The 18,186-nt window shown below is 40.7% G+C and overlaps 1 protein-coding gene and 1 long non-coding RNA gene across 4 annotated transcripts in view; one reads left to right on the top strand and one right to left on the bottom strand.

The window, feature by feature from the left end:
* Positions 1–7,710: 7,710 nt before the first annotated feature.
* Positions 7,711–18,186, top strand: part of LOC106868304 (translation machinery-associated protein 16) — a 59,725-nt gene continuing 49,249 nt past the window's right edge. The window contains exons 1-2 of one of the 3 annotated variants that reach the window (XM_089345567.1): positions 7,711–7,970; positions 16,108–16,217. In XM_089345567.1, coding sequence (XP_089201693.1) covers positions 7,968–7,970; positions 16,108–16,217 — 113 coding nt within the window. In that variant the 5' untranslated portion in view covers positions 7,711–7,967. The remainder of the gene's footprint in view (positions 7,971–16,107; positions 16,218–18,186) is intronic. The other 2 variants (XM_089345568.1, XM_089345566.1) reach the window with 2 other exon arrangements.
* The window catches only part of LOC149130344 (uncharacterized), a 74,101-nt gene continuing 63,885 nt past the window's right edge, over positions 7,971–18,186 (bottom strand). The window contains exon 2 of the long non-coding RNA XR_016239056.1: positions 7,971–8,247. This is a non-coding gene — a long non-coding RNA (uncharacterized LOC149130344). The remainder of the gene's footprint in view (positions 8,248–18,186) is intronic.

Below are 18,186 nucleotides of genomic sequence, written 5' to 3'. Positions count from 1 at the left end.
TCCAAGGCTCTTTTGGCAATGTGCCAAGAAAATGAGGAGGACATTTTCAGCACACTTGTCACACAGGAAGAAACATGGGTCCATCACTATGATCCTGAGACTAAAGTCCAGTCAAAAGAATGGAAGCATGATAACTCACCACCACCAAAGAAGGCTTGTGTCCAGCCCTCAGCAGGCAAGGTAATGCTCACAGTCTTTTGGGACCAGCGTGGAGTAGTGATGACAAAGGGCACCGCAATTAATAGGGGATATTATGCTTGTCTGCTGCAGAAATTACAGGACACTATCAAAGCAGAGAGGTGTGACATGCTGACCAAATGACTCCACCTCCTCCAAGACAACGCCCCAGTTCACAATGTTCATGTTGCCCAGATGAAAGCATACTCTTGCAGCTATGAAATCCTTCCCCATCCCCCTTACTCTTGTGACCCCACACTGTCTGACTTTCAACCTCTTCCAACCGTGAATCTTTTTTGAAGGGGAAGCACTTTTCAGATGAGGATGAACTTATTTCTGAGGTAAAGTCTTGGCTCCAGATACAACCAACCAACTTCTACAGATGAGGGCTTCACATCTGCATAAAAGGATGGGAGAAGTGTGTCACCATTGGTGGTGGCTATGTAAAGAAGGACTAATAACTATGCCAAGTTTCACTTATCCCAGTCCTTGGAAAGTGGGTCAGGGGAAACCTTTATTGAACACCCCTCGCACACACACACACACACATGAGGGAATGCTGAAAAGTTTCTGGCTTTAAGGGTGTGGTGAAAAACCTGGTTGGAGGCTCAACCTTCCGAGTTCTTTTACAGGTCTCAGAAAAACTGAAGGACTGCTGCAGTAAGTACGTGAATCTGAGGGGGGGGGGCGGGGATATTTTTAATAAAATCATAATTGACTGAACCTCACTCAAAGCCTAAAATTTTTCAGCATGTGTGTGTGTGTGTATATATATATATATATATATATATATATATATATATATATATATATATATATATAATAATAATAATAATATTAGGGACAAAATCCAAAATTACAGGTAAAAACTCAATTAAAATTAATTTATAAAAAATCAAAATTAAATTGAGCTTTATAGATAAAATATATATAAAATATATAGTTTTAGGGAAAATAACCAAGTTTCAAGAACTCATCGATGAAAATCCACTATCATCATCATCATCATCGTTTAACGTCCGCTTTCCATGCTAGCATGGGTTGGACGATTTGACTGAGGACTGGTGAAACCGGATGGCAACACCAGGCTCCAGTCTGATTTGGCAGAGTTTCTACAGCTGGATGCCCTTGCTAACGCCAACCACTCAGAGAGTGTAGTGAGTGCTTTTACGTGTCACCCGCACGAAAACGGCCACGCTCGAAATGGTGTCTTTTATGTGCCACCCGCACAAGCCAGTCCAGGGGCACTGGCAACGATCTCGCTCGAAAATCCTACGGGAGCCAGTCAGGCGGTACTGGCAACAGCCACGCTCAAAATGGTGCATCTCATGTGCCACCCACACAAGAACCAGTCCAGGGGCACTGGCAACGATCTTACTTGGCTTGCCGGGTCTTCTCACGCACAGCACATTTCCAAAGGTCTCGGTCAGTAGTCATCGCCTCGGTGAGGCCCAATGTACGAAGGTCTTGCCTCACCACCTCAGCCCAGGTCTTCCTGGGCCTACCTCTTCCACGGGTTCCCTCAACTGTTAGGGTGTGGCACTTTTTCACGCAGCTATCCTCATCCATTCTCACCACATGTCCATACCAGCGCAATCGTCTAGAAAAATTAACAATTAAAAGCACAATAAATGAGTATAATATAAAACAAAGTAAATATCATAAGATAAAGATAATAAAATGACTACACGTGTTTCATAACTAATTTTCAAATAGAAAGGAAATTTAAATCGATTAAAATCAATTGAAATTATCGAAAATAAATTCTATTCAAAAATATAGCTAATCTTCAGGTCGTAAGTAGAACAATAATTAAAATAAATAAATATATAAATAAGTACCAAATGAATTTATGTGAAATACTTATTTTATAAAGATAGAAAAATTATTAAAAATATCAAAATAAAAAACATTCAATAATCATCCCTTCATCCATTATAATATATGCTAACATGTATATTATATACAAAAACCAGCTTACATAAATTATCATCGGTTTAAATACAATTTGAACGAAGTTTAAGTTTAAAATAATAATGAAGATAAAATTAGTACATATTTAACCGGTGTAATAGTTAAAGCTATACTATTTAAAACTAAAAACGTTTTGTTCTACTTACGACCTGAAGATTAGCTATATTTTTGAATAGAATTTATTTTCGATAATTTCAATTGATTTTAATTGATTTGAATCGATTTAAATTTCCTTTCTATTTGAAAATTAGTTATGAAACACGTGTAGTCATTTTATTATCTTTATCTTATGATATTTACTTTGTTTTATATTATACTCATTTATTGTGCTTTTAATTGTTAATTTTTCTATATGTGATAGTGGATTTTCATCGATGAGTTCTTGAAACTTGGTTATTTTCACTAAAACTATATATATATATATACACACACAAGAGGAGGTGCTGAAAGGTTCCTCATATAGGTGATGATTTTTTATGTATTTAAAAGGAAAACTGAAAATGTATAAAAATACAATTGTTTATTTCAAATACAGAAATGGAAACAAAACACTGTTCATTTTAGGGAGATTTTTTTCTGTATTTTCAAAATTTCTGCAGGTTATTATGCATAATTGCATCTCACAATTTTTTTTTTTTTTTTTTTTGTAGGTTTTTTAATGCTGTTTTTAATTAATTCTTTGGCATTCAGATTCCTCTGTGAAATGTAATGCTTGTTTATTCACATTGTTTTGGATTAATCATGCATTATCTCATAGCTTCAAAATTTCAATGATGTGATTGTATATTGTGAGAATGACATTGTAGGATAGATGTGAGAAGCTGGATCTGGCCAGTTTGAATATAAAATAGGTAGAAATTTTGGGTCGATTTAGCCAGTTTAATCCTTTAGCAATCAGATTACTCCGTCAAATGTGATGCTTATTTATCCACATTGTTTTCAATTAATCATGCAATTATGTCATAGCATTGAGGTTTCAATGATGTGATTGTTTATTATTGGAATGACATTGTTGGATAGGAGTGAGAGGCCAGATCTGGCTGGTTTGAACATAAAACATTTGATTGAGATATGGTCTGTTTAACCCTTCAGCATTCAGATTACTCTGTCAAATGTAATGCTTATTTATTTGTGCTGTTTTGAATTAATCATCCATCATCTTGTAGCTTCGAAATTTCAATGTTGTTATTGTTTATGACATTATAGGAAAGGTGTGAGAAGCTAGATGTGGTTAGTTTGAGTATAAAACAGTATTTTGACTGGATATGGCCAGTTTAAATGCTAAAGGGTTGAATACTTCACCTATGGTCATCAATGTTGGTTCATGACTGAAAGAGTTTGATTGTGAATGCTAACAGCTGAAATAGGGTTCCTTTGAAGGTTCTCTGGATTAATATTACTTGAAAGGGTGTGTGGCCTGGAGATCAGGGAGTCGAGCCACAACTTCTACTCATTGAGGGTCACAGCTCCAGAACCAAAGACACATGGTAAGCATGTCACAGCAAAGAACTACAAGACAGATTCTTCAAGCTGAGCCAGCCAGCAGGAGACATAACAGGGAGACCAAAAACAACCTGGTTGGATAATATCCATATTATCTTTTACTTGTTTCAATCATGCTGGAGCACAGCTCGAAGAATTTTTAGTCAAATGAATCGAACCCAATACTAATTTAAACATTTTTTTTTTTTTTTTGCTCAGCCTAATACTTATTCTATTGGTCTCTCCACTAACTTACAGGGACATAAACACACCAACACCAGTTGTCAAGCTGTGGTGGGGAACAGGCATGAAGTCACACACACATTCTTTTATTTTTTTTATCAGTCGCTTTTGCCAAACCTTTAAATTATGGGAGTGCAAACACACCAACACTGGTTGTCAAGTGGTGGTGGTTATGGTGGGGGCACAAACAGACATAAAAACACATAGATATACATACATACATATATGTGTGTGTGTGTGTATGTATATCTATGTGTTTTTATGTCTGTTTATATATATATACACACCACCTGACTGGCTCCCGTGCCAGTGACATGTAAAAAGCACCATCTGAACGTGGCCGGTGCCAGTACCCACTGACTGGCTCTCGTGCCGGTGGCATGTAAAAGGCACTATCCGAACATAATCGATGCTAGGGTCGCCTGACTGGCTCCTGTGCTGGTGGCACATAAAAAGCACCCACTACACTTTCGGAGTGGTTGGCGTTAGGAAGGGCATCCAGCTGTAGAAATACTGCCAGATCAGATTGGAGCCTGGTGTGGCCACTGGCACTCCAGACCTCAGTCAAACCATCCAACCCATGCCAGCATGGAAAATGGACATTAAGCGATGATGATGATGATGAATGGGCTTCTTTCAGTTTCCATCTACCAAATCCATTGACAAAGCTTTGATCAGCTCATGGCTATAATAAAAGGTGTCACCCAGCAGGACTGAACCCAGAACCATCTGGTTAGGAAGCAAGCTACTTACCACACAGACATTGAGGAAAGTATAATGACAGTTGCTTCTGATAAGACCCTATGGAGGAGGAGCCTGAGGTGTCTATCCTCACAACCCTGAATGGAAGAGATGGATTGGACGGGTGATTACCATAGATGTCTTTTTTTACCTTGTAATACAAATGCGTGTGAAGATGCATGGCTAATTGCTTAGAGCACCAGGCTCACAATCATGAGGTAGTGAACTTGATTCTTGAGCAAAACACTTTATTTCACATTGCTCCAGTTCCCTCAGTTGTAGAAATGAGTTGCAACATCACTGGTGCCAAGCTGTATTGGCCCCTTTGCCTTTCCCTTGGATAACATTGATGGTGTGGAGAGGGGAGACTGGTATGCATGGGTGACTGCTAGTCTTCCATAACTTTGCCTGGACTTGTGCCTCAGAGGGTAACTTTCTAGGTGCAATCCCATAGTCATTCATGACCAAAGGGGGTCTTTACCCTTTATCCTATGTACATATAATGGCACAGAGAGGGGAGGCTGGTATGCGTAGGTGACTGCTAGTTTTCCATAAATAACCTTGCCTGGACTTGTGCCTCAGAAGGTAACTTTCTAAGTGCAATACCATGGTTATTCATGACCTGAGGAGTGGTCTTTACCCTTTAAATGAAAGTATATCTTTCTTTTATGCCTCATTTCATCTTGACCCTTTGCAGATGGGAAGTGGTACTGACCACATCAAAACTGTGTGTATGAGCAGTACGATGTCTTGCTCTGTGTAGCACCATGTTTTCAAATACACCACACTGAGAAGAATCTGTTAATACACTGAAATTGCTTATATGAAAAATTATTTAGTTACTGAACAGCTCAATACTGAGTACACAGCACAGACTATCAGCATTAAATCCATCTGCGAAGGATTCAAGTCCTTGGTTTTCAAATCAAACAATTAGAAGTTACCTGTTTATTTTTTTTCTCCCCTTGTAATATGCTTGCTTTTGAAATGAGGTATGGTTGTGTGATAAGAAGCTTGCTTCCCGACCCCATGGTTCCAGGTTCAGTCCCACTGCGTGCCACCTTGGGCAGCTGTCTTCTACTATACTCTCGGGCTGACTAAAACTTGTGAGTGGATTTGTTAGATGGAAACTGAATAAAGCCCATAATATATGTGTGTGTGTGTTTCTGTGTTTGTCTCCCATCACAGCTTGCCAACAGGTGTTGGTGTTTACGTCCCCATAACTTAGTGGTTCGGCAAAAGAAACCGATAGATTAAGTACCAGGCTTTAAAAAGAAAAGTGCTGGGGTTGATTCATTTGAGTAAAAAAAAACCTCTTTGGCTGTTGTTTCTAGCGTGTGAAGAGACCTTCTAGGCTTAACTTCATACACAGGTTGAAAATCACCTATGCATGCACAAAAGCGTGAATGAGTTTGTAGGGAAGTGGTTATACACCATTAGGTGTACTCCGCTTCTGTACATTAACTTCTTGAAGAAACAACGGAACGCAGATTCTGAACTATCAACACAACAATATTTATTACAATAGAAGTAGGCAGCACTTCGTCCTTTTGTTACTGAGACGCCGTCAATGATGTTGCGTGGTTATTTGTCTCGCTCCAGAGTTGGAATGTTGGAGAGTGGCTGCTACGACGTCTAGGCCCTTCGTCGGCCAGCGAGAAAGAGAGTGAAAAGATGCGCTAAAGCTTGGATGTCGATGACTATGCATGCGCATGGGACTCTTTCTGTATTCCTTCCGGAACCAGTCCCTGCGCATGCGTGGATAAGCTTTCCGGAAATGTCGTCTGCTACTAAGGCGTCACTACAAGTGTAAACACATCCAGAATATTGGTATGGATGGGAGTGATGGGAGGTGGGAGTCAATTTTTTTTCTTTTTAAATAGAAATTTTAGAAAATTATTTTTCGTGATCATAATAATCTCCATATTTTTCTATGTGGAATCTAAAAAAATTTTGCTAAAAAGTGAAAAATGAAAAAAAATGCATCAGTAGAGGTGGGGGGTAAATTTTGAAATGTCTTCCTTTGCACTTTAACTTAGGGGTTTTGTCCTTCGCTCCAACTTCACTTATTAGCTGCTCTCTCTTATCCTTTTCTGATCTGTTGTTGTTCATCTGAACACTGTATTCAGTAAGCTTCTAATTATTAACATTTTATTTGGAGTTCAAATCCTGCCAATGTCAGCTTTGCCTTTCATCGTTTTGGGGCTGAAAAGATAAAGTACAAGTCAAGTACTGGTGTTGATATTATCATCTAATCTCCTTCCTCAAAACTGTTAGCATCCTGCATCACCATCATCGTTTAACGTCTGCTTTCCATGCTGACATGGGTTGGACGGTTTGACTGAGGACTGGTGAACCGGACGGCTGCACCAGTCTCCAATCTGCTCTGGCAGAGTTTCTACAGCTGGATACCCTTCCTAATGTCAACCACTCCAAGAGTGTAGTGGGTGCTTTTACGTGCCACCGGCACGAGGGCCAGTCAGGCGGTACTGGCAACGGCCACGCTCACGCTCAAATGGTGTTTTTACGCGTCACCTACACAGGAGCCAGTCCAGCGGCACTGGCAACGCCTTCGCTAGAATGTTGTTTTCCACGTACCACCGGCACAAGTGCCAGTAAGGCAACGCTGTTAACGATCACGCTCGAATGGTGCTATTTACGTGCCACCGGCACGAGGGCCAGTCATGCGGTGCTGTCATCGAATTTGATTTCGATTTGCATATTATTTTTAAAAAGAGGGGTGGGGACTATTTTACTTCATTTATTTTTAAACAGGCATCTACTGCCCGACTGACTGAGCCACTCGATTAAGCTAAAACCGGCTCTTTGCATTCTGATTTCAAATCCCGCCGAGGTTAATGCCACATCAGTCAAGTATTTAGTCTATATGATCGACAAAATACCCATTATTTGTAATATCCACACAAAATGATATTTACTCTCGTAATTTTTTTACAAAGGCCGGAAATTCTGGTGGTAAGAGAAGAAGTAAAAGTCTGCTATTTCGATCTCGGAAGAACGAAAAGTAAAGTTGACCTCGATGGGATTTGAACTCAGAATGTGATCAGGTGGAACAAAGTATCGGAAGGAATTTTTTTCCTGCCGTCCTAACATTTCTCGCAACAATTTGTATAAGAGTTGTCTTCCTTTACTGCTTGCCCAGCTGTTTGTACTTGCGTTACCCAGCAAAACATCTGCGGGGCTTTTTAAAGACCCGTTGGAAGTATATTTCCAAACAGCTAAGGGAATATAGTCGACTGAGATCGATAAACAATTATCTTCAATTAAATAGTTCATAGGAAAAGCTTCCAGCCGAGCAGATCTCGGAAATATTCGACTACAAACAAAAAATGGTAAGTCGCACGTGGCTTTATTTAATTAATGTTGTTATGTCAGGAGAGACTGTCCCTTTGTGCTTCTTTCTGTTCATGATCGTTAATGAAGCTTCTTTTCTTTTTGTGTGGTTGTTTTGTTATAGCCTTCATGCTGTGGTGGTCAATCTGTTCTCTTTGAGCATATAAAAGACAAATTTTGCTGGGGCGAAATGAATAAGACAAAATAAAGTAAATTTCTTTCTTTGATTCTCCAGGATTTCATTTGAAAACAGATTCATAGACATCAATCTCCATCCTTAGATATTAGAAAGATAAAAAATGCAACGAAAATTTGGTTAATGTTTACAATATTATCCGGAAACGAAAACAATAAATAGTGCAACGGGTGTAAAGGAAGGGAAAATGGCACTTGATATGGAATTAACAAAACGCGACTAAATCTAAAAACTCAACATAAAATATTCTCTATAACTTCTTCACGATCTTCTGGAGTGACCATCTTCCCGATATATTTATGTACCATGCAGTTAAAGCGAAGAAATTATTGAAATTAGTCGTTACTTATTTTGCCTCAGTTTAGACATCATTTTTTGAAAATTGAAAATAATTGGACGGAGACGGACTATATGTAATCTACCCCCCCCCCCTTATTTATTTATTTTTTTTACGGAATCCCATGTTTTAGGCTATGGAGATTCCGATTCTGAAAAAAAATTGTTTGAAAAATTTCAATTCCGTAAAAAAAATAAATAAATGGGGGGAAAAGGTTCAGATTACATATAGTCCATCTGGACCTATAATTGAATTAGTCGTTGGTGTTGGAGAAAAATGACTTGGTATCCAATAGAGAAAAGAATATTGATTGTTAAACACTAAAAATTATCCAGATATTTTATTAGCAATCTTAATTACAATCAGGTCAAAGTTGAGGGAAAATTTCTTGAAAAAGAGAACCTGCTACCTGACTGTGTTTCGGACTCCCTCAACTTCAAAGCAGCAACTATGCTGACCAATTTTAACTCCTGATGATGATGCAATACTTGCAATGTAATGATTTCTAACAGGTTGGGAGAAAATAACAAAGAATCAGAAATTACTCATTTTACCCCTTCCCCCTGTATATACAACTGGGATTTACCCTATCTCTTCCCATCGCTCTCTCTCTAAATATATATATAAAATATATACACTGATGCAAAATGCTATCCTCCATTCTTGTGTCCCTCCGGCCCACACCTTCAACAATGTGAGCACATTGAAGAATAGGTCTGGTGATGTTGAGATGCTTGAACAGAGGTGTGTAGATGTGTGCTGCATTCAAGAAGAAAGGTGGAGAAGAGGTTCTGCTAGGTTCCTTACTGGCAAAGAGCATAGGTATAGAATCTTCTAGGCAGGGAACAATGATGGAGCTGGTGGTGTGGGCATACTTCTTACTGAGAATGGGTAATTGAGGTAGTCTGAGTGCGTGATAGAAGACTTAAACTTAGATTAGTTTTGAAAAGTGGAACAGCAACCATTATCTCAGCTTACGCCCCTCAACTGGGACTACCTGATGAACAGAAAGACTGGTTTTATGACACCCTTTTGCAGACTACCTGATCAACAAATGACAGTGACCTTCCGTTTGTGGCTGGTGACTTCAATGGGCATGTTGGGCAACATCCAAGTGGCTTCCATGGCATGCATGGTGGCAATGGATTTGGTTCCTGTAATGAAGAGGGAACTAGGCTGCAGGAGTTCTGTGATGCAAATGACCTTATGATCTGCAATACTAACTTCAGGAAATCTGCCAGTTACCTGTTCACCTACCAGTCTGGTGGGCATACTAGTCAGATTGACTACATTTTTGCCAGAAAACATGAAAGATATGCCAAAACTTTCCCAGGTGAAGAATACACCCTTCAACATAGGTTCGTTATTAGTGACTTTAGAATCAGGCCTAAAAAGCTGACAAGAAGACAACTAGTGTTGAACAGAAAGGTCTGGAAGCTTAAGGATCCTCTGCATGGTCAGTGATTTAGGATGTGTTACTTGAAGCTTTTGACGAAAAAGAGGAGGATGTAGTGACATGGAGGACAACTGGAGGTTCCTATGAGACATGGTAAGGGCCACTGACCAAATTTGTGGCTGGTGCAAAGTCCCTTCTTGACCTAAGGTGACATGTTAGTGGAACAGTGTAGTTGACAGGGTCATTAGAGAAAAGAAATAGGCCTAGAAGGACTAAAAGTATGGTGCTAGCAGGGAACTGCATCTGGTTGCCTGAAGGGAGGCTAGGAGACAGGTATATTTAGCTAGAGGTGAAGCAGAAAAGAAGTTTGCCAAAGTTCTGTGGTGTGAGGACCAGATACTTGAAGTATTATTGCCAAACAGTGTGTGACAGAAAACTGTGATGTCATGAGAGAAAAGTGTATCCCCATGAATGATGGTTCACTTGCATTTGGTGATTCTACAAAGAAAGAGGCTTGGAAATGCCATTGTGAAAGGCTGCATGGGAGAAGGAGATATAGATTCAACTAAGGGATCAACTATCTGAATCGACAGTAGTTTGGTAGATAAAGCAATTAAGGATATGGCGACAAGGAAAGTCTGCGGTCCATCAGGAATTACCACTGAGATGCTTAAAATATCTGGTGGAGTGAGATATGGCTTAGTCACCCATATAGTTAATCAGGTTGTCCATGAGAGAGTCATACCCAGTGACTGGTGTAGCAGCATTATAGTCAGCTGCTACAATGGCAAAGGTGATGCCGTGGACAGAAATAATTACAGAGGCATCAAATTACTGGACCAGGTGATGAAAGTCACAGAAAGGGTCATAGCTCAATTAATTAGGAAGAGAGTTAACGTTGACGAGATGCGGTTTGGATTTGTGCCAGGTAGAAGTACAACTAATGTTATATTCATGGTTAGGCAACTGCAGGAGAAGTACCCAGCCAAAAATAAACCTCTGTACTTGGCTTTTGTTGACATGGAGAAAGCCTTTCACAGGGTCCTCACTTCCCTTATCTGATGGTCAATGCAGAAGCTAGGGATAGATGAGTGGTTGGTGAGAGCTGTACAAGCCATGTACAGGGATGCTACAGGTAAGGTGAAGGTTGGCAATGAGTATAGCAATGGATTCAGTGTACAGGTAGGAGTTCATCAGGGGTCAGTTCTCAGCCCCCTCTTATTTATTTTAGTTCTCCAGGCCTTAGCAGAGGAATTCAAGATTGGGTTGCTCCTGGAAGCTCCTCTACACTGGTGACCTTGTTCTTATAGCTGAATCACTACCTGACCAAGAGAAGAAATTTCAGGCGTGGAAACAAGGCCTGAAATTTAAGGTCCTTAGAGTTAATTTAACAAAAACAAGAGTCCTAGTAAGTAAGAAAACAGACAAATCACAAGTCCCTTCAGAGAGAAGGTGCTGCTTGGTATGTAAGAAGGGTGTTGGTGGAAACTCCTTACTTTGTACCCAGTGCAAGCTTTGGACACATAAGAGGTATAGCAATATCACAGGAAGGTTAACAGAGAAAATAGTCTTTGTGTGTGGGTACAATAAGCACTAATAATACACAAGCAATAGACTCCCTCAAATGCTTGCGGAGGTTAACCAAGTTAGTAGTGGAGGAGGAAGTTCTGAAAGTGTAGTTGCTAGAATAAGGACAGGTTAAGCAAAGTTCAGAGAGCTCCTACCTTTGTTGGTAACTAAGGGCCTGTTCCTCAGAGTGAAAGGCAGATTGTATGATGCCTGTGTGCATACAGCTGTTACATGGCAATGAAACATTGGCTTTGACTACAGAAGACTTGCAAAGGCTTGAAAGAAATGAAGCTAGTATGCTCCCTAGGATTCATAACGTCAGTGTGCACACACGACAGAGTGTAAATGATTAAAGAGGAAATTTGGATGCAAGAAGCATCAGATGTTCTGTGCAAGAGAGAAGACTGTACTGGTTTGGTCATTTGATGTGTATGGGGGAAGGCTGTTACATAAAGAAGTGCTGAGCTCTAATTGTGGAAGGGTAGACCCAGGAAATGGTGAGAAAGGATATTCAGATATTGGGCTTCACTGAGGAAATGACAAGGGAGATGTAGCGATTCGCTCTATACTTGAGAAGACGCACCAAGCCAGTGCTGCATCAATACACCCATGCCGGTGGCACATAAAAAGCCCCCAGCACGTTCTGTTAAGTGGTTGGCGTTAAGAAACCCGTCCAGCCATAGAAAACATACCACAACAGACAATTGGAGTCTGAATAGCTCCCCGGCTGGCCAGCTCCATGTCAAACCATTCGATCTATGCCAGCATGGAAAACGGACGTTAAATGATGATTTTATATATATGAGTATTATTAGGAGAATATCCGAATTCCAGAACAAGAGACAGCGGTAAAGTAGTTGGTAGAAATAATAGTAATAACAATATTCTTAATGATAGATGGCAACCATATGCATAGAGCCAGGAAGGTGAAAATAGTCAACTTGAAAAGGACCTGCTATACTACACAATGACTGGGAAACGAACACCCAATTCGAGACAAGCAGTGTAAGGGAGAAAACTGTTACAATTTGTATAGCAGCTGGACCGGGTACAGTCGATGCTAGACATAACACAGAAACCGAAATGTAAACGATAGTAAATCTATGGATACGGTAAGAGTGAAGGTATCAAATTCTGATCCCACTAACATAGGTAAAAAAAACTCATGGAAAAATTACAATTTAAATTGCTGGATATACGACGGAAAATTTAGTATACAGGTGAAGAGTAACGTCAGAAGGAAATTTGCACTTCAGCGGAGCTTCGAATCCAGACGCCCAGTGCCGCCTGACTGGCTCCCGTGCCGGTGGCTTGTAAAAAGCACCATTTGAGCATGGTCGATGCCAGTGCCGCCTGACTGGCTCCCATGCCGGTGGCTTGTAAAAAGCACCATTTGAGCATGGTCGATGCCAGTGCCGCCTGACTGGCTCCCATGCCGGTGGCTTGTAAAAAGCACCATTTGAGCATGGTCGATGCCAGTGCCGCCTGACTGGCTCCCATGCCGGTGGCTTGTAAAAAGCACCATTTGAGCATGGTCGATGCCAGTGCCGCCTGACTGGCTCCCATGCCGGTGGCTTGTAAAAAGCACCATTTGAGCATGGTCGATGCCAGTGCCGCCTGACTGGCTCCCATGTCGGTGGCGCCTAAAAAGCACCTACTATACTCTCAGAGTGGTTGGCATTAAGAAGGGCATCCAGCTGCAGAAATACTGCCAGATCAGATTGGAGCCTGGTGCGGCCACTGGCACTCCAGCCCTCAGTCAAACCGTCCAACCCATGGCAGCGATGTTGATGAAGGTGTGTGATTTGAGGATGATTTGGCTTTTGTTTCTAGCACATCCCACGACCACATTACTCGTTGCTTTGTCACGCTAACATATTTTGATGTTTTTACAATATTTTTCTCCCCATAAACACATTAATGCTATTAAAAATTGTTTGAAAATTTATGACTTTTTTTCCAACCTCATCTGTCCCTCCGATTGTTTCTGTTTATAATTTATTGGAGAGACTGAGAAGGCCATTGGTGGGATTTATCCCCAGTGATTTAAAAAAAAAAAAGGTATATAAAAGATGATTTCTTTTAATTGCATACTTTTCTGCTAGAAAATGTTTTTTCCTACACACGCACAGCCTTACTTGGGGCAGGGGCTTAAAAATGTAAATTACTAAGTTTTTTGTTGCTTATATCTCAGTAATGGATGACGCATCTATTACTCCCACATAGGACATTAAAATACTTCTATGGAATCGACATATAATTTAGTGATCCCCATGTAAATAGGAGGGGCCCATGTTTACTTTCAAATAGTAATCTCTGTTCTCCTTAACCCTTTTGAGACACTGAGACACAGTGTTTTGGTATGCGTAGCCAAAAAGACCAAAATCTTTTTCTGTTGAGATTGAAGTTGATGGGTGCATGTAGAAAACAAAGGATAAAGTGCATTGAAATTCTTTATTAGTATGTAAAACTATAGATATTTTGAAAGCTTTATAAATAGCGCAATACATCTATCACCTTAAGAAATCCTAAAACAACACAATACATGTAAATATAAATGAAATAATAAGCATAAATGTATCTGAAAATACAAAAAAAAAATGTACTGAAATCGATCTCAGATTGGCTATTACACTTCAAAACCAACCATTCACAACATTTCTTTTATCGGGCCGATGGATTGGCCTCGAAGTCCTTTCACTTGGGCTAGGCAATTGGCTCGGGTGTCCCATGAGGGTTAAATAAAACTAGCTAAAAATTCTTGCAACACATACAGGATGTGTGTGTGTGTACATATAGATATATATATATATATATATATATATATATATATATATATATATATTCTTTTTATTCATTTACTTGTTTCAGTCATTTGACTGTAGCCATCCTGGACGACAGCCTTGAAGAATTTTTTCAGTTGAACAAATTCCAGGACTTTTTTAAAACCTAGTACTTATTCTATCAGCGTCTTTTGCCAAACTGCTATGTTGTGGGGATGTAAACATGCCAACACTGGTTGTCAAGCTTTGATTGGGGGACAAACACAGACACAAAACACACACACACATATATATATATATACGACAGGCTTCTTTCAGTCTCCATCTACAAAATCCACTCACAAGGCTTTGGTCAGCCTGAGGCTATAGTACAGGACACTTGTCTAAGGTGCCACACAGATAGGCTGAGCCTGGAACCATGTGATTGGGAAGCAAGCTTCTTACCACACAACCACACCTGCGCCTATGTACACATCCAGGATGTGACACTTGACAATATCTTTTACTTGCCTTGTCTGGAGGAAGGGGTAAGCTTATGGTCACCACAGGCCTTTCTAGGCCAATTAATGTTTGTCGTGAACTGTTGCAAGTCAACGCTTGAGGACAAAATGTGAACAGGGAGAGAATTCTTGAGGGATTATGTTCTGCAAAGGAAGGACAGTGTAAGGGTTAGTGCAGGATGTAGCAGGGACAAGCAAGCCAGGAATGCCTGGGTGGAGGTAACATGAACCCAGATTGTTCTGAGGAGAAAACACCATTATAGCATGATGTGGCTGTGTGGTAAGAAGCTTGCTTCCCAACCACATGGTTCTGTGTTCTGTCCCACTGCATGGCACCTTATACTGTAATCTCAGGCCAACCAAAGCCTTGTGAGTGGATTTGGTAGATGAAAACTGAAAGAAGCCCATCATGTGTGTGTGTGTGTGTCTTCGTGTCTGTGTATGTCCCTGTAACTGAGCAGTTTGCCAAAAAAGACTTTTAAAATAAGTACCAGTCCTAAAAGAGAAAAGTAATGGAGCTGATTTGGAGCCTGAAACAGATAAAAGATACACTGAAGGCAACTAGTTCCAATCTAGTCTGGTTCTATGTAGACATTCAGGAATAAGATATGTGATGAGGATCAGAGATTAAAATGATTGAAACATAATAAAGAGAAAATTAATTAGTTTGAAAAATTACCATCTAATTAGCAACAACTGTTTACAGCTAATAATATTTTCACTTTCAAATGACCCTTGTTATAACTGTGAATATAGGCGGAAAGTGGGGGTGAGGAGGTATGAGAAAGTGAAAGAGATGAGGTTGAAGAGAATCTGGAAGGATTTTGGGGAGGGGTGTCAATGCAGGTTAAGAGAATGGTAGGGGTGTCATGGAGAGAGCAGAGAGGGAGTGTTGTGATGGTGGAGAAGCTTTGAGGAGAGAATGAGGGGTGGGCCACAAGATGTGTTATACATACCCATGAAACATGGGTCACAATTTCCCTTGTTTGAAGGGAGGGGCTGGCATGTTTTGGGTACATCGACCCATTGTCCCCCGCCCCTGCCCTTCCTTACTCTTAGGATCCTTTTTTTTTTTTTTGTTTTTCCCTTATTTCTGTAGTTCTGTCCAGCTTCTGTTGCACCAACCCGTCCCTGCCCTACTCTCCCATCTTTCTCTCCTCAAAGCTTCTCCTCCACCTCAACACTCATCTCTTTCCCTCTTCTGCTCTCTCCAACAAACATGGGCTACAATTAATGTGTAGCCCATGTTTGTTGGGTGTACCCTATCTTGTGGCCTTTATTTGCAGGAGAGATGGTACATCAGCTGTGGCCCCTACTTGTATGTTTTTGTTTTATTTTTTTTCCTTTCTTTGCAGCCAAAAGCACCAAAGGCCAAAGTTGGCCAGGATAAAAAAGCAATCCATCCCAACAGTCGGAAAGCTATGGTTCTGGCACGGAACATTTCTCATGACAAACGGTTGATTAAGTGAGTTGTCTTTCCCCTTAAATATTCTTTCGGATGCTCTTTGTGTAACCAGCTTTTTTCTGTTTTACAAGGATTTTTATTCTACAAGTCGATGAATGAACAGAATGTCAACATGATAACACTGGTTTCACAAGTGAAGCTGCCAAATGTCAATATTTATGAACAACCCCCTACCCCACTTATACACCCCCCCACACCCCACACACCCCACACACATATGCGTAACTGGCACCCATGCTGGAGCATGTAAAAGGCACTCTTCAAACATTGGGCAATATGCCATACTTGAGAAGACCCGTCCTGGCCAATGCCAGTGGCACATAAAAAGCACCCTTTGAACCTTGGGCCTCATGGAGGCAGTGACTGAGACCTTTGGCAATATATCGTGCCTGAGAAAACCTGTCAAGCCAAGTGAGATCGTAGTCATGGCTAATCCTGGTGTTTTGTAACTGGCACCCATGCCAGATGCATGCAAAAAGTACCCACTACACTCTTGGAGTGGTTGGCATTAGGAAGGACATCCAGCTGTAGAAACCATGCCAAATCCAATTGGAACCTGGTGCAGCATAAATATTGTAATGTGCTGGTGTATCTCAAGCAACATAGTTGTGGTCTAGTACAGAGAGACAACAAGGCTATATGCAGACCACACACTACTAGTAGGTTCTATCCATTCATATATCCATCTGTCTATCTATCCATTTGTCTATATGTCTGTCTATCCATCTATTTATCTATCTGTCAGTCTGTAAAATCTCTTCTCATGAAAGAAGGTGACACTGTACAAATACACATACCAAAAGAAATCATTGAAAATACAAACAAGAAGCACATATCATACAGACTTATCAACAAGAAAACGAAGCGACCGGAGAATTTCTCCACCCCAAAAATTGAGATTTGTCTCAAACCGATATGGCCCTTTCAAAGTCATGTTACTTGGGGACGAAAATTTGCCACGGTCCTAGTACGCTTTAAGAGCGAACAGTTAGCGAAGGAATTTTCGACACTCTCTCTCCACACAGATGACTTGGTGATGATACCGAGTTATCTTGGACAGAGAGTGACGAAGGTGACAATAAAGAATGTCCCTTCACAAGTGGAAACACAGTGGATAGTAGGTTCTATATGCCTCGAAATGGAGGAGGCAAATATATTAGAAATTGCTACTGCAGAGGAGAAAAACTGGGAAGGAGGAAAAAAAGTCGAAGTCCTCCTCCACATCACTGAAGAGGAGTGCCAAAAGATCCCCACACACATCCAACTGGCAAAGGACCACAAGTTATATGTAGTGGTGGAAGGAAGGCGGCCACGTTGTTATGTATGCGGCAGCGAGGCACACCTCAAGGACAGTTGCCCAACCGCCGCCAACCAAAAAAAGCAACAAGGGCAACCACCAAAACCCGGAAAAAAAACCCTACTACCAACACCACCATCAACAATCAAAACAAGAGAAATACAAGCAACACTGGCAACTGAGAAGACAACAGCATCTGCAAAAACAACAAGTGAGGAAGCAGGGGAAAAGAAAGAAAATTCCAAGACTGTTTCCCCCTCCCCCACATCACACACATCTCACACAAATAACAAGCCATCAGCACCAACAAAGACAGCAACACAACCACTCACACAAGCACACACAGACGCTCACAATTTGCCCCTACCCCCTTCCGATTCCTCAGAACCTTCGTCGGAAGATGAAAGTAATGAGGAATGGCAAATAGCCCAGAAAGGAAGGAGGAAGAGGAGCAAGAAAAGAAAAGCAAACACAAACAAAGCAGGGAGATACACAACTCCCGAAAACACTCCAGACACCAACACAAGCACACACAACTACAACACAAGCAACAAAACACCAAAAGCAAGTACACACACAATGCTCACTGCCATCAACACAAAAAACTCAGAGTTGATGGAATACATCAACACAAAAACAAACATAACAAACGAAGACATAAAAACCAGCAAC

This window comes from Octopus bimaculoides, chromosome 29 (genome assembly GCF_046866305.1).
Source record: "Octopus bimaculoides isolate indiv1 chromosome 29, ASM4686630v1, whole genome shotgun sequence".
NCBI lineage: Eukaryota > Metazoa > Mollusca > Cephalopoda > Octopoda > Octopodidae > Octopus > Octopus bimaculoides.
The sequence above is the reverse complement of the archived record's forward strand: the minus strand, read 5'-3'. Positions and strand labels throughout refer to the sequence as shown.